General features: G+C 39.3%; 1 protein-coding gene across 3 annotated transcripts in view; it reads left to right on the top strand.

Annotated features, from left to right (window-relative positions):
- PHF24 (PHD finger protein 24) overlaps nucleotides 1–24,792 on the top strand; it is a 520,975-nt gene that overhangs the window by 403,328 nt on the left and 92,855 nt on the right. For all 3 annotated transcript variants that reach the window (XM_053700990.1, XM_053700988.1, XM_053700989.1), the window contains exon 4: nucleotides 14,602–14,680. In XM_053700990.1, the coding sequence (XP_053556965.1) occupies nucleotides 14,602–14,680 (79 nt within the window). The remainder of the gene's footprint in view (nucleotides 1–14,601; nucleotides 14,681–24,792) is intronic.

Genomic DNA, 24,792 nt, shown 5'->3' with positions numbered 1-24,792 from the left:
ATGTCTGATACTTATTTATAACAGTCTATTGTAAATTTGAGTTACGTCTAACTGAAAGGAACATCATGTCATTTGGAAGGGATTCTATGCATGCAAAGAATTATTTAGCTGACAAACGTATTTTAATAGTTAACCAGTTTTGGATGATTATATGCCACACATAATGTATCAGCTCTCCAGTGCATATTTTTGCCAATGACAGTTGTAGAATATTTAGTGATTTTATATAATTCCATTCCCCATGATGGAGATGAACAATAATAAAAGCAGAGGAGATTTATTAAGAATTAACAGAAGTTTCACTGGAAATGAGAAACTGGAGACAAAGTAATTAACACAAATTTCTCTTTATCCGGAGAGCTTAGTGCAGTGAGTTACATAAAAAGTTACTTCTGAGAATTTATAAACATAATTACTAAATGTAACAGGAGAAAGTGCTCTTGTGTCTGGTGCTGGATAATTTAAGAGAGTTCATTTATCTCCTGGCTATTCTTATTTAGTCTCCGAGTTTCCATTTTCTTTTATTAGTAGAAATAATGAGGGCCACAGTTATTGTACAACCACTGTTTCCTAACATGTCCGTAGATGTCAGACAATCCAGACTGACAAGCCCTGCTCTCATGCTATTGGTCGAGTAGAAGAAAGAGGTGGAGTTAAATTCCAGCAGCAGATGCTCCTCCAGAGGCCAAGAATGTGTGAGGACAGGTTCTCATAGCCCCACTTGTAACAATAAATGTTACCCTACACTTGTGAACTATTTCCCATTTATGCTATTATAACAAGTCATTGGGAGGGGAAATCAGTTTTACAATACACTGTCCCCTTAAAGCTAATGAGTTTGTCTTGTTTTCACTTTTCTACTATTTTGTGTTTACTCTTTTCTTATGTGTATATGTTTGATAGATATTGTTTTCCCTTTTAATTAATTTGTTCTGTGAGGCTTTAACAGTATTGTTGTGATGCCACGTGCAGTGCGTTCTATGAGCTAAGATGCAGGCGGTTACATTATGTTCTGTTATAACATAGAGTTATTTTCTACGTTCACATGGGTCTCTTTAGACATAACATTTTCAGTGAACATTGACAATCATTTAACTTGTCTGATACATGATGTTTCCATAATAATAATTATATATTGTACTGTATTTGACTACTATTATGGTTGTAAGATTTGCACAGGCTCAGTACCTAGGTATGCTGAAACAATGGATGAAGACTTTCAGTATTAATACAGTCATCCATATCTATACTTGTACCAAGGTTGGCTTCCACTGTTCTCCAAAATAAAGTACATAATGCTGATCCTATCCTACAAATTCCTCCACTGCATTATATCACAAGCCTCATCTCTATATACTACCCTATCTTACTGCTCCACTCATCTTTTAACATCAGACTCTCAAAGCCCATCACACCACTTACTAATCCTGCATTTAGTACATCTCTTGCACACCTATCCTGTGTGATTCTCTTCCTCAGTCTGTAAGTCCCTCATCACCACTTACCAATCCTGCATTTAGTACTTCTCTTGCACACCTATCCTGTGCAACTCTCTTCCTCAGTCTGTCAGTCCCTCATCACCACTTACTAATCCTGCATTTAGTACTTCTCTTGCACACCTATCCTGTGCAACTCTCTTCCTCAGTCTGTCAGTCCCTCATCACCACTTACTAATCCTGCATTTAGTACTTCTCTTGCACACCTATCCTGTGCAACTCTCTTCCTCAGTCTGTCAGTCCCTCATCACCACTTACTAATCCTGCATTTAGTACTTCTCTTGCACACCTATCTTGTGTGATTCTCTTCCTCAGTCTGTCAGACTTTCATCACCACTTACTAATCCTGTATTTAGTACTTCTCTTGCACTTCTATCATGTGTGAGTCTCTTCCTCAGTCTGTCAGTCCCTCATCACCACTTACTAATCCTGCATTTAGTACTTCTCTTGCACACCTATCCTGTGCGACTCTCTTCCTCAGTCTGTCAGACTCTCATCACCACTTACTAATCCTGCATTTAGTACTTCTCTTGCACACCTATCCTGTGTGATTCTCTTCCTCAGTCTGTCAGACTCTCATCACCACTTACTAATCCTGCATTTAGTACTTCTCTTGCACAACTATCATGTGTGAGTCTCTTCCTCAGTCTGTCAGACTCTCATCACCACTTACTAATCCTGCATTTAGTACTTCTCTTGCACACCTATCCTGTGTGATTCTCTTCCTCAGTCTGTCAGACTTTCATCACCACTTACTAATCCTGTATTTAGTACTTCTCTTGCACTTCTATCATGTGTGAGTCTCTTCCTCAGTCTGTCAGTCCCTCATCACCACTTACTAATCCTGCATTTAGTACATCTCTTGCACACCTATCCTGTGCGACTCTCTTCCTCAGTCTGTCAGACTCACATCATCACTTACTAATCCTGCATTTAGTACTTCTCTTGCACACTTATCCTGTGAGACTCTCTTCCTCAGTCTGTCAGACTCTCATCACCACTTACGAATCCTGCATTTAGTACTTCTCTTGCACACCTATCCTGTGCGACTCTCTTCCTCAGACTGTCAGTCCCTCATCACCACTTACTAGTCCTGCATTTAGTACTTCTCTTGCACACCTATCCTGTGCAACTCTCTTCCTCAGTCTGTCAGTCCCTCATCACCACTTAATAATCCTGTATCTAGTACATCTCTTGCACACCTATCCTGTGCGACTCTCTTCCTCAGTCTGTAAGTCCCTCATCACCACTTACTAATCCTGTATTTAGTGCTTCTCTTGTACACCAATCCTGTGTGATTCTCATCTTCAGCCTGTAAGTCCCTCATCACCACTTACTAATCCTCTATTTAGTACTTCTCTTGCACTTCTATCATGTGTGACTCTCTTCCTCAGTCTGTCAGACTTTCATCACCACTTACTAATCCAGCATTTAGTACTTCTCTTGCACACCTATCCTGTGTGACTCTCTTCCTCAGTCTGTCAGACTTTCATCACCACTTACTAATCCAGCATTTAGTACTTCTCTTGCACACCTATCCTGTGTGACTCTCTTCCTCAGTCTGTCAGACTTTCATCACCACTTACTAATCCGGCATTTAGTACTTCTCTTGCACACCTATCCTGTGCCACTCTCTTCCTCAGTCTGTCAGACTTTCATCACCACTTACCAATCCTGCATTTAGTACTTCTCTTGCACACCTATCCTGTGTGACTCTCTTCCTCAGTCTGTCAGATTCTCATCACCACTTACCAATCCTGCATTTAGTACTTCTCTTGCACACCTATCCTGTACGACTCTCTTCCTCAGACTGTCAGTCCCTCATCACCACTTACTAGACCTGCATTTAGTACATCTCTTGCACACCTATCCTGTGTGATTCTCTTCCTCTGTCTGTCAGTCCCTCATCACCACTTACCAATCCTGCATTTAGTACTTCTCTTGCACACCTATCCTGTGCGACTCTCTTCCTCAGTTTATCAGACTCTCATCACCACTTACCAATCCTGCATTTAGTACTTGCACACCATAGAAATTGACACCCTCTGCTTAACATATCATTGGATATTTTCTGGGATATATCATTGGATAAACTATTGGATACTTCACATTTTTTTTTACAAATGTTGTCACGTTATTATGAATTTTTGGTGTACACCACACTTTTTCCATTTTTTAATTTTTGATTTTCATTTTTTTGATACATATATATTTTTGCACAAACTTATTTTTGTGCCCATGTTTTTTAGACTTAGATTTTTAAGACTCAGATTTGGATGTTTTGACACAGGTTTTTTGGTATATATATATATATATTTAATTTTTATTTTTTTCGATCATTTGGATGAACACTTTCGTTTCTGGATTATTTGTGGAAGACTATTTTACTTACTATGTTAAGGATTTTTGGACACACACTTTTGAACTATCTGGATTATGTGGAAACCATTGATGTGTTCTTAATTTTACATACAGTTGATTTATAACACAATTTCGTATTCTGTATTTATATTTTACATTATTGCATTTTTGAATTTTTTGTATTATCCATTTGTGTATCATCTTTTTCCTAATCATGTACCTTTTATTGTAGAGGTTCTTGGTTTAGTTATTGTTGTATTACTATACACTATTTTTAACCATTTTAAATGACTTTTAATGATATCCTGAATAAATATTTTTGACCCATATATATCCTACTTTTAGATTTTCTAGCTACCCAGCTTTTTTAGCGCTCCCACCATCGCTCACTTTTTTAGGTCCATTTTAAGATCTGGTTGCGAGATCTTGCTAATAGTAGGAGCTTTGTCGTATTAATCAGGCGCTGTGGAACTCCATATAGACATTTTATCTCTCTTCCTCAGTCTATCAGACTCTCATCACCACTTATAAATCCTTCATTTAGTACTTCTCTTGCACACCTATCCTGTGTTACTCTCTCCCTTAGACTGTTAGACTGTTATCACCACTTACTAATCCTGTATTTAGTACATCTCTTGCACACCTATCCTGTGTGACTCTCTTCCTAAGTCTGTCAGAGTTTCTCAACACCTCTTACTAATCCTGCATTTAGTACTTCTCTTGCACACCTATCCTGTGTGATTCTCTTCTTCAGTCTGTAAGTCCCTCATCACCACTTACTAATCCTGTATTTAGTACTTCTCTTGCACTTCTATCATGTGTGAGTCTCTTCCTCAGTCTGTCAGTCCCTCATCACCACTTACTAATCCTGCATTTAGTACTTCTCTTGCACACCTATCCTGTGCGACTCTCTTCCTCAGTCTGTAAGTCCCTCATCACCACTTACTAATCCTGCATTTAGTACTTCTCTTGCACACCTATCCTGTGCGACTCTCTTCCTCAGTCTGTCAGTCCCTCATCACCACTTACTAATCCTGTATTTAGTAATTTCTTGCACACCTATCCTGTGCGACTCTCTTCCTCAGTCTGTAAGTCCCTCATCACCACTTACTAATCCTGCATTTAGTACTTCTCTTGCACACCTATCCTGTGCGACTCTCTTCCTCAGTCTGTCAGTCCCTCATCACCACTTACTAATCCTGTATTTAGTAATCTCTTGCACACCTATCCTGTGCGACTCTCTTCCTCAGTCTGTAAGTCCCTCATCACCACTTACTAATCCTGCATTTAGTACTTCTCTTGCACACCTATCCTGTGCGACTCTCTTCCTCAGTCTGTCAGTCCCTCATCACCACTTACTAATCCTGTGTTTAGTACATCTCTTGCACACCTATCCTGTGCGACTCTCTTCCTCAGTCTGTAAGTCCCTCATCACCACTTACTAATCCTGTATTTAGTACATCTCTTGCACACCTATCCTGTGCGACTCTCTTCCTCAGTCTGTCAGTCCCTCATCACCACTTACTAATCCTGCATTTAGTACTTCTCTTGCACACCTATCCTGTGCTACTCTCTTCCTCAGTCTGTCAGTCCCTCATCACCACTTACTAATCCTGTATTTAGTACATCTCTTGCACACCTATCCTGTGCGACTCTCTTCCTCAGTCTGTAAGTCCCTCATCACCACTTACTAATCCTGTATTAGTACTTCTCTTGCACACCTATCCTGTGTGATTCTCTTCTTCAGTCTGTAAGTCCCTCATCACCACTTACTAATCCTGTATTTAGTACGTCTCTTGCACTTCTATCATGTGTGACTCTCTTCCTCAGTCTGTCAGTCCCTCATCACCACTTACTAATCCTGCATTTAGTACTTCTCTTGCACACCTATCCTGTGCGACTCTCTTCCTCAGTCTGTCAGACTTTCATCACCACTTACCAATCCTGCATTTAGTACTTCTCTTGCACACCTATCCTGTGTGACTCTCTTCCTCAGTCTGTCAGATTCTCATCACCACTTACTAGACCTGCATTTAGTACATCTCTTGCACACCTATCCTGTGTGATTCTCTTCCTCGGTCTGTCAGTCCCTCATCACCACTTACTAATCCTGTATTTAGTACTTCTCTTGCACACCTATCCTGTGTGACTCTCTTCCTCAGTCTGTCAGATTCTCATCACCACTTACCAATCCTGCATTTAGTACTTCTCTTGCACACCTATCCTGTGCGACTCTCTTCCTCAGTTTATCAGACTCTCATCACCACTTACCAATCCTGCATTTAGTACTTGCACACCATAGAAATTTACACCCTCTGCTTAACATATCATTGGATATTTTATGGGATATATCATTGGATAAACTATTGGATACTTCACTTTTTTTTTACAAATGTTGTCACGTTATTATTAATTCTTGGTGTACACCACACTTTTTCCATTTTTTAATTTTTGATTTTCATTTTTTGGATACATATATATTTTTGCACAAACTTATTTTTGTGCACATGTTTTTTAGACTTAGATTTTTTGGACTCAGATTTGGATGTTTTGACACAGATTTTTTGATATATATATATACATATATTTTTTTTTAATTTTTATTTTTTTCGATCATTTGGATGAACTTTCGTTTCTGGATTATTTGTGGAAGACTATTTTACTTACTATGTTAAGGATTTTTGGACACACACTTTTGAACTATCTGGACTATGTGGAAACCATTGATGTGTTCTTAATTTTACATACAGTTGATTTATAACACAATTTCGTATTCTGTATTTATATTTTACATTATTGCATTTTTTAATTTTTTGTATTATCCATTTGTGTATCATCTTTTTCCTAATCATGTACCTTTTATTGTAGAGGTTCTTGGTTTAGTTATTGTTGTATTACTATACACTATTTTTAACCATTTTAAACGACTTTTAATGATATCCTGAATAAATATTTTTGACCCATATATATCCTACTTTTAGATTTTCTAGCTACCCAGCTTTTTTAGCGCTCCCACCATCGCTCACTTTTTTAGGTCCATTTTAAGATCTGGTTGCGAGATCTTGCTAATAGTAGGAGCTTTGTAGTATTAATCAGGTGCTGTGGAACTCCATATAGACATTTTATCTCTCTTCCTCAGTCTATCAGACTCTCCTCACCACTTATAAATCCTTCATTTAGTACTTCTCTTGCACACCTATCCTGTGCGACTCTCTCCCTTAGACTGTTAGACTCTTATCACCACTTACTAATCCTGTATTTAGTACATCTCTTGCACACCTATCCTGTGTGACTCTCTCCCTTAGACTGTTAGACTCTTATCACCACTTACTAATCCTGTATTTAGTACATCTCTTGCACACCTATCCTGTGTGACTCTCTCCCTTAGTCTGTTAGACTCTCATCACCACTTACTAACCTGTGTTTAGTACATCTCTTGCACACCTATCCTGTGTGACTCTCTTCCTCAGTCTGTCAGAGTTTCTCATTACCTTTTTCCAATCCTGCATTTAGTACATCTCTTGCACACCTATCCTGTGTGAATCTCTTCCTCAGTATGTCAGTCTCTCATCACCACTTACTAGTCCTGCATTTAGTACTTCTCTTGCACACCTATCCTGTGTGACTCTCTTCCTCAGTCTGTCAGACTCTCATCACCACTTACTAATCCTGCATTTAGTACATCTCTTGTACACCTATCCTGTGTGACTCTCTTCCTCAGTCTGTCAGATTCTCATCACCACTTACCAATCCTGCATTTAGTACATCTCTTGCACACCTATCCTGTGTGACTCTGTTCCTCAGTCTGTCAGTCCCCCATTACTATTTATTAATCATGCATTTAGTAGATCTCTTGCTCAGTCTGTCTGTCTCTACCTCCATCTGTCAGTCTCTCATCACCACTTACTAATCCTGCAATTAGTACATCTCTTGCACACCTATCCTGTGTGACTCTCTTCCTCAGTCTGTCAGTCTCTCATCATCACTTACCAACCCTGCATTTAGTACATCTCTTGCACACCTATCCTGTGTGAGTCTTCCTCCATCTGTCAGTCTCTCATCACCACTTACCAATCCTGCATTTAGTAAATCTCTTGCACACCTATCCTGTGCGACTCTCTTCCTCCATCTGTCAGTCTCTCATCACCACTTACCAATCCTGCATTTAGTAAATCTCTTGCACACCTATCCTGTGTGAGTCTCTACCTCCATCAGTCAGTCTCTCATCACCACTTACTAATCCTGCATTTAGTACTTCTCTTGCACACCTATCCTGTGTGACTCTCTTCCTCCATCTGTCAGTCTCTCATCACCACTTACCAATCCTGCATTTATTAAATCTCTTGCACACCTATCCTGTGCGACTCTCTTCCTCCATCTGTCAGTCTCTCATCACCACTTACCAATCCTGCATTTAGTAAATCTCTTGCACACCTATCCTGTGTGAGTCTCTACCTCCATCAGTCAGTCTCTCAACACCACTTACTAATCCTGCATTTAGTACATCTCTTGCACACCTATCCTGTGTGAGTCTCTTCCTCAGTCTGTCAGTCTCTCATCACCACTTACTAATCCTGCATTTAGTACATCTCTTGCACACCTATCCTGTGTGACTCTCTTCCTCAGTCTGTCAGTCTCTCATCACCACTTACTAATCCTGCATTTAGTACATCTCTTGCACACCTATCCTGTGTGAGTCTCTTCCTCCATCTGTCAGTCTCTAATCACCACTTAGCAATCCTGCATTTAGTACATCTCTTGCACACCTATCCTGTGTGAGTCTCTTCCTCCATCTGTCAGTCTCTAATCACCACTTACCAATCCTGCATTTAGTAAATCTCTTGCACACCTATCCTGTGTGAGTCTCTACCTCCATCTGTCAGTCTCTCATCACCACTTACCAATCCTGCATTTAGTACATCTCTTGCTCAGTCTGTCAGTCTCTCATCATCACTTACCAATCCTGCATTTAGTACATCTCTTGCACACCTATCCTGTTTGACTCTCTTCCTCCATCTGTCAGTCTCTAATCACCACTTACCAATCCTGCATTTAGTATCTCTGCACACAATAGGGTAGATTTAACAAGCAGCGGATGCTGATATCTACCCCATAATTTCCGGCACACCAGAAACAGAAGTTATGAAGCAGCAGTCTTAAGTGGCGGAAAAAATATACCCCACACCATTATACCACCACCACCAGCATGAACCGTTGATACAAGGCAGGATGAATCCATGCTTTCATGTTGTTTACGCCAAATTCTGACCCTACCATCTGAATGTTGCAGCTGAAATCGAAACTCATCAGACCAGGCAATGTTTTCCAATCTTCTATTGTCCAATGTTGGTGAGCCTGTGCGAATTGTAGCCTCTGTTACCTGTTCTTAGCTGACAGGAGTGGCATCCTGTGTGGTCTTCTGCTGCTGTAGCCCATCTGCTTCAAGGTTCAATGTGTTGTGCATTCAAAGATGGTATTATGCATACCTTGGTTATAACGAGTGGTTATTTGAGTTACTGTTGCCTTTCTATCATCTCAAACCCATCTGCCCATTCTCCTCTGACCTCTGACATCAACAAGGCATTATAGTCCACACAACTGTCGCTAGCTGAATATTTTCTCCTTTTTGGACCATTCTCTGTAAACCCTAGAGATGGTTGTGCATGAAAATCCCAGTAGGTCAGCAGTTTTTGAAATACTCAGACCAGCCAGTCTGGCACCAACAATCATGCCACATTCGAAGTCACTTAAATCCCCTTTGATCCCCATTCTGATGCTCGGTTTGAACTTCATCAAGTAATCTTCATCACGTCTAGATGCCTAAAGGCATTGAATTGCTGCCATGTGATTGGCTGATTAGCAATTTGTGTTACCAAGCAATTGAACAGGTGTACCTAATAAAGTGGCTGGTGAGTGTATAAGTGCATTATAGCACTTTGTCATTAAAGAGACATTAAACACATTGAGATGGTAGTATAAAATGATAAAGCGTATGTATAAAAAACCTCTGCAATATATTTTCATTATTTCTTTTGACCCCTTTTCCTGTTATTCCATTCTGAGATTGTGAGCTTTTCAGTTCCTGTTAGAAATGGAAGTGCAGAACACTGTTATATTCCACACAACCATTGGCTGCACACTCTAGTGATCTAGTTATAACTGTACCTAATTGGCCACAGCAGAGAAGGTAACCTAAGTTACAACATGGCAGCTCCCATTGTTTTATAGACACTAAAACTTTACAATTGTTGTATCAATATTTAAACAGTTAATGAAACTTTAAAAAGATACATCTACATGTTATTCTCAGACTAATCTTTTATTTGAATGCATCATCCAATCTAGCATTTACTTACAGGCCCATTTATCAAGCTCCGTATAGAGCTTGAAGGACCGTGTTGCTGGCGAGTCTTTAGACTCGCCAGAAACACAACTTATGAAGCAGCGGTCACAAAGACCGCTGCTCCATAACCCTGTCCGTCTGCTCTGAGCAGGCGGACAGGAATCGCCGCAAGCCCTTTGATAAATGGGCCTGATGGTGTTTAATGCCCCTTTAAGCACATGCTAAAACATATTTATGTAATATTCATATTCAAGAAGGATTTTAACTATGTATTTACTGTAAATATTTCTTTCACATTTGCTAATGCGAATTTGCTATGTTGTTTGCGATGGGTGCTGTTTTTTTTTTTACAACATTCTCCATTGTCTTCTGTGGGGAATGCAAAAAGGCGACGGTGTTTGTGCGATCTTGGATGCTATTTTTTCCCCCTCACTTATTTTTCTCTATTGATCTCTACGCAACATTTCCAAAATTCTTCCCTTCCATAATAAAAAAAAAACACCGCCTCTCCTGACTCCAACCTATTATGAATGCTTCTGCTAGACTCATCCACCTAAGTCGACGATCTACATCAGCTGCTCCGCTCTGCCAGTCTCTATTAACCCTAACTTACAAAGCACTCAACAGTCTCCCAACTATATTTAATCTCTCATTTTAAAATATTCCCCATCCCGTTCTCTTCGATCAACCTCTGACCTACATCTCTCCACTCCTGTTATCTCTACGTCCCACTCCCATCTCTAAGACTTCGCACGTGCTGCTCCTGTCCTCTGGAAATCTCTTCCCCTGCTCCATAAAGACTGTCTCCAACCTTGTATAGCTTTAGACGCTCCTTGAAAACCCACCTATTCAGAGAAGCTTACCATATCTACTCCATCTCTCCTAACCAAACTAATACATGAACTGCCTGACTCACTGCTGCAACTACAACCGATGTGACAAGCTACCCCCAACCTTATGTCTGGGCACCCTAAACCTGTAGACTGTGAGCTCTCCGGAAAAACAAAGATGTTGTTAAATCATATTTGGAAATGTATCAATATCTTTAAACAGGTAGTATGAGAGGGGAGAGTAATTAATTAAAGCCATAATATATCTGAATCATGAAAGTAACATTTTCGCCTAGATTTAGAGTTTTGCGGCCAAAGGGGTGGGTTAGCTACGCGTGTTTTTTTTCCATTGCACCTTTTAAATAACGCTGGTAATGAGAGTTCTCTGAAGGGAGCGTAGAGGCATATTTACCGCCACTTCAACTCTCAATACCAGCGTTGCTTACGGTAGCGGTAAGCTAGGAAAATGTGCTTGTGCACGATTGCCCCATAGGAAACAATGGGGCAGTTTGGGCTGAAAAAAACCTAACACCTGCAAAAAAGCAGTGTTAAGCTCCCAACGCAGCCCCATTGTTTCCTATGGGGAAACACTTTCTAAGTCTGCACCTAACACCCTAACATGAACCCCGAGTCTAAACACCCCTAACCTTACACTTATTAACCCCTAATCTGCCGCCCCCGCTATCGCTGACACGTGCATTTTATTATTAACCCCTAATCTGCCACTCCGGACACCGCCACAACCTACATTATACCTATGTACCCCTAATCTGCTGCCCCATAACATCGCCGACCCCTATATTATATTTATTAACCCCTAATCTGCCCCCCCATGTCGCAACTACTACACCTACACTTATTAACCCCTAATCTGCCGACCGGACCTCGGTGCCACTATAATAAATGTATTAGCCCCTAAACCGCCACACTCCCGCCTCGCAATCCCTATAATAAATAGTATTAACCTCTAATCTGCCCTCCCTAACATCGGCAACACCTAACTTCAAGTATTAACCCCTAATCTGCTGACCGGACCACGCGGCTACTCTAATAAATGTATTAACTCCTAAAGCTAAGTCTAACCCTAACCCTAACACCCCCCTAAGTTAAATATAATTTTTATCTAACAAAATAAATTAAATATTATTAACTAAAGTCTTCCTATTTAAAACTAAATACTTACCTGTAAAATAACCTTAATATAGCTACAATATAACAAATAATTATATTGTAGCTATTTTAGGATTTATATTTATTTTACAGGCAACTTTGTATTTATTTTAACTAGGTACAATAGCTATTAAATAGTTATTTACTATTTAATAGCTACCTAGTTAAAATAATTACAAAATTACCTGTAAAATAAATCCTAACCTAAGTTACAATTAAACCTAACACTACACTATCAATAAATAAATTAAATCAATTAACTACAAGTACCTACAATTAAATAAACTAAACTAAATTACAAAAAAACAACAACACTAGATTACAAAAAAATAAAAAAAGATTACAAGAATTTTAAGCTAATTACACCTACTCTAAGCCCCCTAATAAAATAACAAAGCCCCCCAAAATAAAAAAATTCCCTACCCTAATCTAAATTAAAATAGTTAACAGCTCTATTACCTTACCAGCCCTTAAAAGGGCTTTTTGCGGGGCATGCCCCAAAGAAATCAGCTCTTTTGCCTGTAAAAAAAACACAATACCACCCCCCAACATTACAACCCACCACCCACATACCCCTACTCTAACCCAAACCCCCCCTTAAATAAACCTAACACTACCCCCCTGAAGATCTCCCTACCTTGAGTCGTCTTCACTCAGCCGAGCAGCGATGGACCAAAAGAAGACATCCGGAGCGGCAGAAGTCTTCATCGTATCCGGGCAGAAGAGGACATCCGGACCGGCAAACATCTTCATCCAAGCGGCATCTTCTATCTTCATCCATCCGACGAGGAGCGGCTCTATCTTCAAGACCTCCGGTGCGGAACATCCTCTTCTCCCGACGACTAGACGACGAATGAAGGTTCCTTTAAGTGACGTCATCCAAGATGGCGTCCCTCGAATTCTGATTGGCTGATAGGATTCTATCAGCCAATCGGAATTAAGGTAGGAAAAATCTGATTGGCTGATTCAATGAGCCAATCAGATTCAAGTTCAATCAGCCAATCAGATTGAGCTCGCATTATATTGGCTGTTCCTGTAGAAATGATTTGACTTCCCCATCAATATGGCTATGATACATTTTAAATTCTTAACTTTATTTAAAAAAACTTTTAATCTCTTCTCGTTTCTTTATATTCCCTCCGTCCCCCATATATTGTAATTTCTGTAATCTAGTGACGTAGAGACCGACCCCACCCTACATATAAGGCAATGTGCTCTCCCATTAGTTGGAAGAACTGTTCAGGTGCAGACCGTTTGCATGCATTGATTGCATTGAGTGCTGCAAGAACGTCTGAAGTGTTTGTCCGCTCACTTTAGACAGGTCTCATTCAACAAGGTTATATCTGGCATTTCTCCAATAGTAATGAGTTCAGATTCCCTGTTTACAATGATGCCATTGGGACTCGCCTGGGCAATAACACGCATGCTTCTCTCCACAAACACCCAACAGCACATTCAAATCAGTGAGCCGTGTGGCAACGCTGGTGATTGGTTAATGGAGATATACATCACCAAAAGAAAAAAAAAAACTTAATCAAGTGGGGCAGGCAGGGTATTAAATGTGAGTACAATTAATAAATAAATTAAAAATATTTCTAAGCATCTCAATGAGAAAACAAAAAATACCAATAAACATTTAAAAAAAACTATACTTGAACAATAAGCAAATCATTTGACTTTATCAGTAATGCAGTGACAATAGCTGAATCTCCCTTTAACCTCCACTGTGTGCTCTAACCAGGACAAGGGTAATTCTAGACAATACAATAGGGGTGCTAGAAAAGCTTGTGTAAGTTTCTAATCATTTTTCTGAATATCATATTCATATTCCGTGATTCAGAGAGAGCATATGATTTTAAGAGACTTTTCAATTTCTTCCATAATCAAATGTACTTCATTCTCTTGGTGGCCTATTTGGGCAGCATTGCAATACTGAGTGCTAGCTGGTGATTGGTTACTTCACTTATTTGTCTCTTGTCATTAGCTCACTAAATGTGTTCAGCTACTTCCCAGTAGTGCATTGTTGCTCTCCAACTGACTTTAACTATGTGTTTAATCGCTTTGCAGGGGTAAAACATATAGTTATACACAAATAATAGTGCATTAGTAAAAAACATTAACAGATTAAAACAGTTTCTTTCTGCTCTTTATGTTCCCTTTAAATCCCATTTCCCACCGTTATGTCTCATCAAATCTTGGGTAGAATAAACACATATTAACGGCTACTTGCACCTTTGAGAGTTCGGGAGCACAAAAATAGACAATGTTTTATAACTTCCCCATTTCCCACTCCCAGGGCAACTGAAAAAAATCCTTATTCAATGCTGACTTCTAATCTAATAAAAATGTAACATATTTCTCAATTTGTCAAATATTTATGTATTTATTTGTTTTTAAACAGGACAATCTTAATTTGCTGCTGACAGAAGAGGAGACGTACAGTCTTATGGAAACGTTCAGCCAGTGCAAAGTAATCCCAGGTAGGTCCCACAGAGCCCTTAGGGCCACATGATCTGCGCTGTTACATAGCTTCATTCAATAAATATTAACCCCTTAACTGATCGATAATTAGTGTTTGTTGAAGGTCAAGTAAAACATCCACAGTGGTTGTTTTGTATCTTTCAATAAAGACACAGATCATTTGCTTTAAAGCTAACTAACAAACAGTGAAATTACAGTATGTTAACGTGAACCAGTGACTACAGAGTCACAACAGGACTGTTCATATTAATAGAAATGATTTGTTTTCATATTTACAAATACAGCTCTACAATTTGCTGTAACACAATTAGATTTGTTGCTAGAATGTTCCTGGCAGATACTATACATATTGCAATCATTTAATTAGCAATCATTTGTACACAACATCTGCTTCTTCAGCTCTAAGAGCAGCAAAGTGACAAAAAGAAAGGACGCATGTTCCAGTCAGCTCTTCAGAATGAAAACACTTGCTAAAATCAGATGGAATCTCAGCCAATCCCCCGTGTACAAAATATTGGGTACACAATTCTCCCAGGAAAGAAGTATCAAAATGTATTGTGCAGTTGTCTTTTCATCCTTAAAGGGACAGTCAACACCAGAATTTTTGTTGTTTTAAAAAATAGATAATCCCTTTATTACCCATTCCCAAGTTTTGCATAACCAGCACAGTTATGATAATATTCGTTTTACCTATGTAATTACCTTGTATCTAAGCCTCTGCAAACTGTCCCCTTATTTCAGTTCTTTTGACAGAATTGCATTTTAGCCAATCAGTGCTCACTCCTCTGTAAATTCATGAGCGTGAGCTCAATGTTATCTATATGAAACACATGAACTAACGCCCTCTAGTGGTGAAAAACTGTCAAAATGCTTTCAGATTAGAGACGGCCTTCAAGGTCTAAGAAATTAGCATATGAACCTCCAAGGTTTAGCTTTAAACTAAGAATACCAAGAGAACAAAGCAAAATTGGTGATAAACATAAATTGGAAAGTTGTTTAAAATTACATGCCATAGTTGATTCATGAAAGTTTTTTTTTGGCTTGACTGTCCCTTTAAGCCGAGATAACCTCATAATAAATATATTATTTAACATAACAATATCAGTGCAATTTTATGAACAGATGAATAAGCAGAGATCATTGTAAGAATAATATAAAGTCTGGGAAATACTGGGAATTAAATAGTTAGTTCTTGACTGATGTTCTGAATTTGGTCTTACTATACAGTAGGTTTATTGTTTTTTTTTCTTTTCTATTTTTTTTAATATTGATTTGAAAACCGTATGAGAGCCTGAGAAGTTAATATGTCAGCACAGTCTTTGTGTGTTAGAAAGTAATCACACCCAGGCTCTAGTTGCCAAGTGATAGAACTTACACTGAGATGTACAGGAACAACATAAGTGAATGATGACAACATATGAGAGAGGTAAATAAACAGCACGAGGAGCTATAGGAGAGATGGACAAGAGGCCATGGGGATAAAGAGTAGAACATACAGGATATAGGAGAGTGAGACATACAGAAGCAACAGGGGACAATCAGCAGCGTAGCAAGAGACAAAACAGACTCACAACAACAACAAGATGGAGACTGACATACAGCAACAACAGGAACCATTTTACTTTAGTGATTAAAAAGACAGTGTACAGTCCTGGCCAAAAGTTTTGAGAATGACACAAATGTCAATTTTTACAAAGCCTGCTGCTTTAGGCCTAGATTTGGAGTTTGGCGGTAGCCGTGAAAAACAGCGTTAGAGGCTCCTAACGCTGGTTTTAGGCTACCGCCGGTATTTGGAGTCAGTCAGGAAAGGGTCTAACGCTCACTTTTCAGCCGTGACTTTTCCATACCGCAGATCCCCTTACGTCAATTGCGTATCCTATCTTTTCAATGGGATCTTCATAACTCCGGTATTTAGAGTCGTGTCTGAAGTGAGCGTTAGAATTCTAACGACAAAACTCCAGCTGCAGAAAAAAGTCAGTAGTTAAGAGCTTTTTGGGCTAACACCGGTTCATAAAGCTCTTAACTACTGTGCTCTAAAGTACACTAACACCCATAAACTACCTATGTACCCCTAAACCGAGCCCCCCCCACATCGCCGACACTCGATTCAATTTTTTTAACCCCTAATCTGCCGACCGCCACCTACGTTATCCTTATGTACCCCTAATCTGCTGCCCCTAACACCACCGACCCCTATATTATATTTATTAACCCCTAATCTGCCCCCCCACAACGTCCCCGCCAGCTACCTACACTTATTAACCCCTAATCTGCCGTCCGCACACGCCGCCGCCAGCTACATTATAGCTATGTACCCCTAATCTGCTGCCCCTAACACCGCCGACCCCTATATTATATTTATTAACCCCTAACCTGCCCCCCTCAATGTCGCCTCCACCTGCCTACACTTATTAACCCCTAATCTGCCGAGCGGATCTCACCGCTACTATAATAAAGTTATTAACCCCTAATCCGCCTCACTCCCGCCTCAATAACCCTATAATAAATAGTATTAACCCCTAATCTGCCCTCCCTAACATCGCCGACACCTAACTTCAAGTATTAACCCCTAATCTGCCGATCGGAGCTCACTGCTACTCTAATAAAAAAATTTAACCCCTAAAGTTAATTTTCACCCTAACACCCCCCTAAGTTAAATATAATTTTATTCTAACGAAATAAATTAACTCTTATTAAATAAATTATTCCTATTTAAAGCTAAATACTTACCTGTAAAATAAACCCTAATATAGCTACAACATAAATTATAATTATATTATAGCTATTTTAGGATATATATTTATTTTACAGGCAACTTTGTATTTATTTTAACCAGGTACAATAGCTATTAAATAGTTAAGAACTATTTAATAGCTAAAATAGTTAAAATAATTACAAAATTACCTGTAAAATAAATCCTAACCTAAGTTACAATTAAACCTAACACTACACTATCAATAAATTAATTAAATAAAATACCTACAATTACCTACAATTAAACCTAACACTACACTATCAATACATTAATTAAATACAATATCTACAAATAAATACAATTAAATAAACTAACTAAAGTACAAAAAATAAAAAAGAACTAAGTTACAAAAAATAAAAAAATATTTACAAACATCAGAAAAATATTACAACAATTTTAAACTAATTACACCTACTCTAAGCCCCCTAATAAAATAACAAAGCCCCCCAAAATAAAAAAATGCCCTACCCTATTCTAAATTACTAAAGTTCAAAGCTCTTTTACCTTACCAGCCCTGAACAGGGCCCTTTGCGGGGCATGCCCCAAAGAATTCAGCTCTTTTGCCTGTAAAAAAACACATACAACACACCCCCCCAACATTACAACCCACCACCCACATACCCCTAATCTAACCCAAACCCCCCTTAAATAAACCTAACACTAAGCCCCTGAAGATCTTCCTACCTTATCTTCACCATACCAGGTTCACCGATCGATCCAGAAGAGCTCCTCCGATGTCCTGATCCAAGCCCAAGCAGGGTGCTGAAGATGTCCATGATCCGGCTGAAGTCATCATCCAAGCGGGAGCTGAAGAGGTCCATGATCCGGCTGAAGTCATCATCCAAGCGGGAGCTGAAGAGGTCCATGATCCGGCTGAAGTCTTCTATCAACGGCATCTTCAATCTTCTTTCTTCCGGATCCATCTTGAAGACCTCCGACGCGGAACATCCTGCTTGCCCGACGGACTACCGACGAATGAAGGCTCCTTTAAGGGACGTCATCAAAGATGGCGTCCCTCGAATTCCGATTGGCTGATAGTATTCTATCAGCCAATCGGAATTAAGGTAGGAAAATTCTGATTGGCTGATGGAATCAGCCAATCAGAATCAAGTTCAATCCGATTGGCCGATCCAATCAGCCAATCAGATTGAGCTTGCATTCTATTGGCTGATTGGAACAGCCAATAGAATGCAAGCTCAATCTGATTGGCTGATCGGATCGGCCAATCGGATTGAACTTGATTCTAATTGGCTGATTCCATCAGCCAATCAGAATGTTCCTACCTTAATTCCGATTGGCTGATAGAATCCTATTAGCCAATTGGAATTCGAGGGACGCCATCTTGGATGACGTCCCTTAAAGGAGCCTTCATTCGTCGGTAGTCCGTCGGGCCAGCAGGATGTTCCGCGTCGGAGGTCTTCAAGATGGATCCGGAAGAAAGAAGATTGAAGATGCCGTTGATAGAAGACTTCAGCCAGATCATGGACCTCTTCAGCTCCCGCTTGGATGATGACTTCAGCCGGATCATGGACCTCTTCAGCTCCCGCTTGGATGATGACTTCAGCCGGATCATGGACATCTTCAGCACCCTGCTTGGGCTTGGATCAGGACATCGGAGGAGCTCTTCTGGATCGATCGGTGAACCTGGTATGGTGAAGATAAGGTAGGAAGATCTTCAGGGGCTTAGTGTTAGGTTTATTTAAGGGGGGTTTGGGTTAGATTAGGGGTATGTGGGTGGTGGGTTGTAATGTTGGGGGGGGGTGTTGTATGTGTTTTTTTACAGGCAAAAGAGCTGAATTCTTTGGGGCATGCCCCGCAAAGGGCCCTGTTCAGGGCTGGTAAGGTAAAAGAGCTTTGAACTTTAGTAATTTAGAATAGTGTAGGGCATTTTTTTTTATTTTGGGGGTCTTTGTTATTTTATTAGGGGGCTTAGAGTAGGTGTAATTAGTTTAAAATTGTTGTAATATTTTTCTGATGTTTGTAAATATTTTTTTATTTTTTGTAACTTAGTTCTTTTTTATTTTTTGTACTTTAGTTAGTTTATTTAATTGTATTTATTTGTAGATATTGTATTTAATTAATGTATTGATAGTGTAGTGTTAGGTTTAATTGTAGGTAATTGTAGGTATTTTATTTAATTAATGTATTGATAGTGTAGTGTTAGGTTTAATTGTAACTTAGGTTAGGATTTATTTTACAGGTAATTTTGTAATTATTTTAACTGTTTTAGCTATTGTACCTGGTTAAAATAAATACAAAGTTACCCGTAAAATAAATATAAATCCTAAAATAGCTATAATATAATTATAATTTATATTGTAGCTATATTAGGGTTTATTTTACAGGTAAGTATTTAGATTTAAATAGGAATAATTTATTTAATAAGAGTTAATTAATTTCGTTAGATTTAAATTATATTTAACTTAGGGGGGTGTTAGTGTTAGGGTTAGACTTAGCTTTAGGGGTTAATACATTTAGTAGAATAGCGGTGAGCTCCAGTCGGCAGATTAGGGGTTAATGTTTGAAGTTAGGTGTCGGCGATGTTAGGGAGGGCAGATTAGGGGTTAATACTATTTATTATAGGGTTAGTGAGGCGGATTAGGGGTTAATAACTTTATTATAATAGCGGTGCGGTCCGCTCGGCAGATTAGGGGTTAATAAGTGTAGTTAGGTGGAGGCGACGTTGTGGGGGGCAGATTAGGGGTTAATAAATATAATATAGGGGTCGGCGGTGTTAGGGGCAGCAGATTAGGGGTACATAGGGATAATGTAAGTAGCGGCGGTTTACGGAGCGGCAGATTAGGGGTTAAAAAAATATGCAGGGGTCAGCGATAGCGCGGATGGCAGATTAGGGGTTAATAAATGTAAGGTTAGGGGTGTTTAGACTCGGGGTACATGTTAGGGTGTTAGGTGCAGACGTAAGAAGTGTTTCCCCATAGGAAACAATGGGGCTGCGTTAGGAGCTGAACGCTGCTTTTTTGCAGGTGTTAGGTTTTTTTTCAGCTCAAACAGCCCCATTGTTTCCTATGGGGGAATCGTGCACAAGCACGTTTTTGAGGCTGGCCGCGTCCGTAAGCAACTCTGGTATCGAGAGTTGCAGTGGCGTTAAATATGCCTGTACGCTCCCTTTTTGGAGCCTAATGCAGCCATTCTGTGGACTCTCAATACCAGAGTTATTTTAAAGGTGCGGCCAGAAAAAAGCCAGCGTTAGCTACGCGGGTCGTTACCAACAAAACTCTAAATCTAGCCGTTAGTGTTTTAGATATTTTGGTCAGCTGTTTCTATGGTATACTGAAGTATAATTACAAGCTTACAAAGGCTTTTAATGACAATTACAATAAGTTTATGCAAAAAGTCAATATTTGCAGCGTTGACCCTTCTTTTTCAAGACCTCTGCAATCCGCCCTGGCATGTTGTAAATCAACTTTTGGGCCACATCCTGACTGATGGTAGCCCATTCTTGCATAATCAATGCTTGGAGTTTGTCAGAATTTGTGTGTGTGTATGTGAGGGGGGGGGGGGGGGAGTTTGTTCACCCGCATCTTGAGGATTGACCACAAAGTTCTCAATGGGATTAAGGTCTGGGGAGTTTCCTGGCCATGGACCCAAAATTTTGATGTTTTGTTCCCCAAGTCCCCAGTCAGGTGCTCCACCATGCTGTCACCAAACTGTTCTTGGATTGTTGGAAGAAGTTGCTGTTTTTGTACCATTCTTTATTCATGGCTGTGTTCTTAGGCAAAATTGTGAGTGAGCCCACTCCCTTGACTGAGAAGCAACCCCACACATGAACGGTCTCAGAATGCTTTACTGTTGGCATGACACAGGACTGATGGTAGTGCTCACCTTTTCTTCTCCGGACAAGGTTTTTTCTGGATGCCCCAAACAATTGGAAAGGGGATTCATCACAGAAAATGACTTTACCCCAGTCCTCAGCAGTCCAATCCCTGTACCTTTTGCAGAATTTCAGTCTGTCCCTGGAGAGAAGTGGCTTCTTTGCTGCTCTTCTTAAAAACCAGGCCATCCGCCAAAATTCTTCACCTTACTGTGCGCGCAGATGCACTCACACCTGCCTGCTGCCATTCCTGAGCAAGCTCTGCACTGGTGGTGCCCCAATCCCACAGCTGAATCAACTTTAGGAGGCAGTCCTGGCACTTGCTGGACTTTCTTTGGCGCCCTGAAGCCTTCTTCAAGCACCACCCTCCTTGTAAAGCTTCCAGTCTGTTATTTTAACTTCATAAGCATGACAGAGTGGTCTCCAGCCTTGTCCTCATCAACATTGACACCTGTGTTAACGAGAGAATCACTGACATGATGTCAGCTGGTCCTTTTGTGGCAGGGCTGAAATGCTGTGTAAGTGTTTTTTTGGGGGGATTAAGTTCATTTTCATGGCAAAGTGTGACTTTGCAATTAATTGCAATTGATCTGATTACCCTTCATAACATTCTATAGTATATGCAAATTGCAATCATAAAAACTGAGGCAGCAGACTTTGTGAAAATTAATATTTGTGTCATTCTCAAAACTTTTGGCCAGGACTGTACTGTAAACTGTTCTCCACTTTGTGTGTATATTACCAATAATCAATTTCACCTGCGGTGATGTATTAAATTGTTTACAGACATCCACTTTTGCTTTATTTTGTCATTCCAGTTAGCTGTATTTGTCTGCTGAAACCGCAAATTATACAAAAAAAATTAAATTCTGCAATATTTTCTCTAGAAAGCTTATGTAAACAAGAGGCAGCAACAGAAATAAACCCTCCAGTGGGGGAGGAGAGAGAGCACAGCCAATTTAGGACTAGATTACAAGTTAAGCAATACATTTTTATTGCTCATGAGTGCTTACTGTGCCAAAGGTAAAAAAATTGCGCTCTCAGGTTATATATACTGTGTATATATATATATATATATATATATATATATATATATATATATATATATATATATATATATATATATATATATATATAAAAAAATGAAGGACTACACTCTCTGGATTTAGAAAAAAAATATTATTCTGTTTAATTTATGGTGACATTTCAGGGTACACAGACCCCTTCCTCAGACCAAACAGTGAATATCAACAACTGTGAAGCTTAAATATACTAAGCACAACCCCCAATCAATTAAAAAAATTGTGCCAAGAAAGTGATAACCAAGGCAACATACAAACAGTTGCTATGGTGTTTGTATATATACATTTAAAATCCAACACTCTTCATACTATGGTGAAAACATATATAAAACTTAACATTTAATTAATCATATTAAAAATGTGTATAAACCAGTGAGTGTATTAAAACTTAGATTAAAATAAAAATATTGAGTGCCAGTAATCACAAAGAACTAAATAAGAATGGCGATCAGCAGAAGGGCATCACACAGACCAATACAAACAAACACGCTAGTGTGCTGCATGGAGAACCATTATCTAAAAAAGAGGATTGACCTCACAACATATTACACTGATTAAATGCAGCAACAAGAACAGCTCAGCAAAGGTCTGAGTAGTAACCACAGCTGATAACAACAAATATGAATGGCTCAAAAAGAGCTGTATAGCAAACAGAATTATAGTCAAATTAATGTGATAATGGGACTCAGGATATACACCTATGCATATTTCGCCGCTACACGGCTTTGTCAAAGGCTAACCAGAGTTGGGAAAGCCCCCCTACCTAAAAATCATCTAATGGCCAATCAGGGGTGAGTATCGTAACACACCCCTATGATGTGCCTATCACGTTAACCGCAATGTAATTGGGAGGCAAAGACTGTCATGTGATTAAGGACGGAGGAATTAACCAATCAGACGCTACTAAAATCGTCACAGTGAAAAATCCTATTGTAAGTAAGATCGTAACTATTTAATTCTAGCAAGATACTAATATTATTTTTGATCACATCTGAAAATCTAGTGCTAATATCTATCTATGCTGTAAAAGTACAGAACAACAAGACATAGATAAGTGAGGCGCTATGGTGTTCATGGATATGAATAAAAATGGAAATTAATAAAGGTATACACTTCTAAAAAGTGCACACCGATGCACATATGTGAAGCGCTGAGATGGTAATAACGATCAATACAAAATAGATGTTACTAGAAAAAGTGTATTGGAATACAATAAAGATAAATGCTTGGAAGTTAAACCATATACATAGATCTACCGTAGTATCTTCCAATATGATGTGATCATATGCTATAGCATTGATTCAAACAGAGAGCCTAATGTGTTATAAAATTTGACACCGTATTATGGCATGACAGCCATGTCACACAGGGATCTTAAAGCTATTAATTTGACCGGACAATTCAGCATATCTATATATCTCCCATACATTGGGATTGCATGGGAGATGACAAAGATATACACTTCAAATGAGTGCAATGCAATCACTATTTATGAAGCGTTGTGATGGTAAAAATAACAGATACCAAATTAATGTTACTAAGGTAAATATATTGGGGACAACAAAGGCGTTTGATAGATAAACCCTACAAATGGATGTACCAGAATAGTAGTAACAACCAATAAAATATAACCATATGATAAATCATTATTTGAAACAGAGAGCCTAATGTATTCTTAAGTTATGATTGACCCCATATCATGGCCTGACAGACGTATATCTCTCAAAAGCTATGAATTTGACCAGACATTTCAGCATATCTATTTATTAATAGAAAATAAATAGTGTGATAAATTATAGAAAAGAGCCATATCCATCCTGTTCATTTAAACCTGCTGGTGTGAGAGTGTTTAACCAAAATATCCACCTGCATTCTACCTGCAGTAACATGGATTCTATATTTCCACCCCTTATTCCAGGTCTGAAAACTTGTAAGACAGATACTTTCAAATCGAGTTTTATTCAATGTAATTTGTCATTCTCACAATTTTTGATTTTATTTATGTGGAGCGTGATGCCCCATGCTTCTTGCGAGCCTTCAGGCTCGCCAGAAACACGTTATGAAGCAGCGGTCTAAAGACCGCTGCTCCATAACCTGTCTGCCTGCTCTGAGGCGATTACAATCGGGTATGATTGACACCCCCTGCTGGCCGCAAATCTGCAGGGGGTGGCATTGCTCCAGCAGTTCACAGAATCTGCTGTAGCGTATGCTGTCGACATTTTTTGAGGACAGGTGTGATTAATGTATGTTTAAAAAGCAAGGGAAGTATGCCATTGCTAAGGGATGAGGGAAGTATGCCACTGCTAAGGGATGAGGGAAGTATGCCTCTGCTAAGGGATGGGGGAAGTATGCCACTGCTAAGAGATGAGGGAAGTATGCCATTGCTAAGGGATGAGGGAAGTATGCCACTGCTAAGGGATGAGGGAAGTATGCCTCTGCTAA

Source organism: Bombina bombina, chromosome 2 (assembly GCF_027579735.1).
Source record: "Bombina bombina isolate aBomBom1 chromosome 2, aBomBom1.pri, whole genome shotgun sequence".
NCBI lineage: Eukaryota > Metazoa > Chordata > Amphibia > Anura > Bombinatoridae > Bombina > Bombina bombina.
This window is presented reverse-complemented; position numbering and strand designations above follow the sequence as displayed.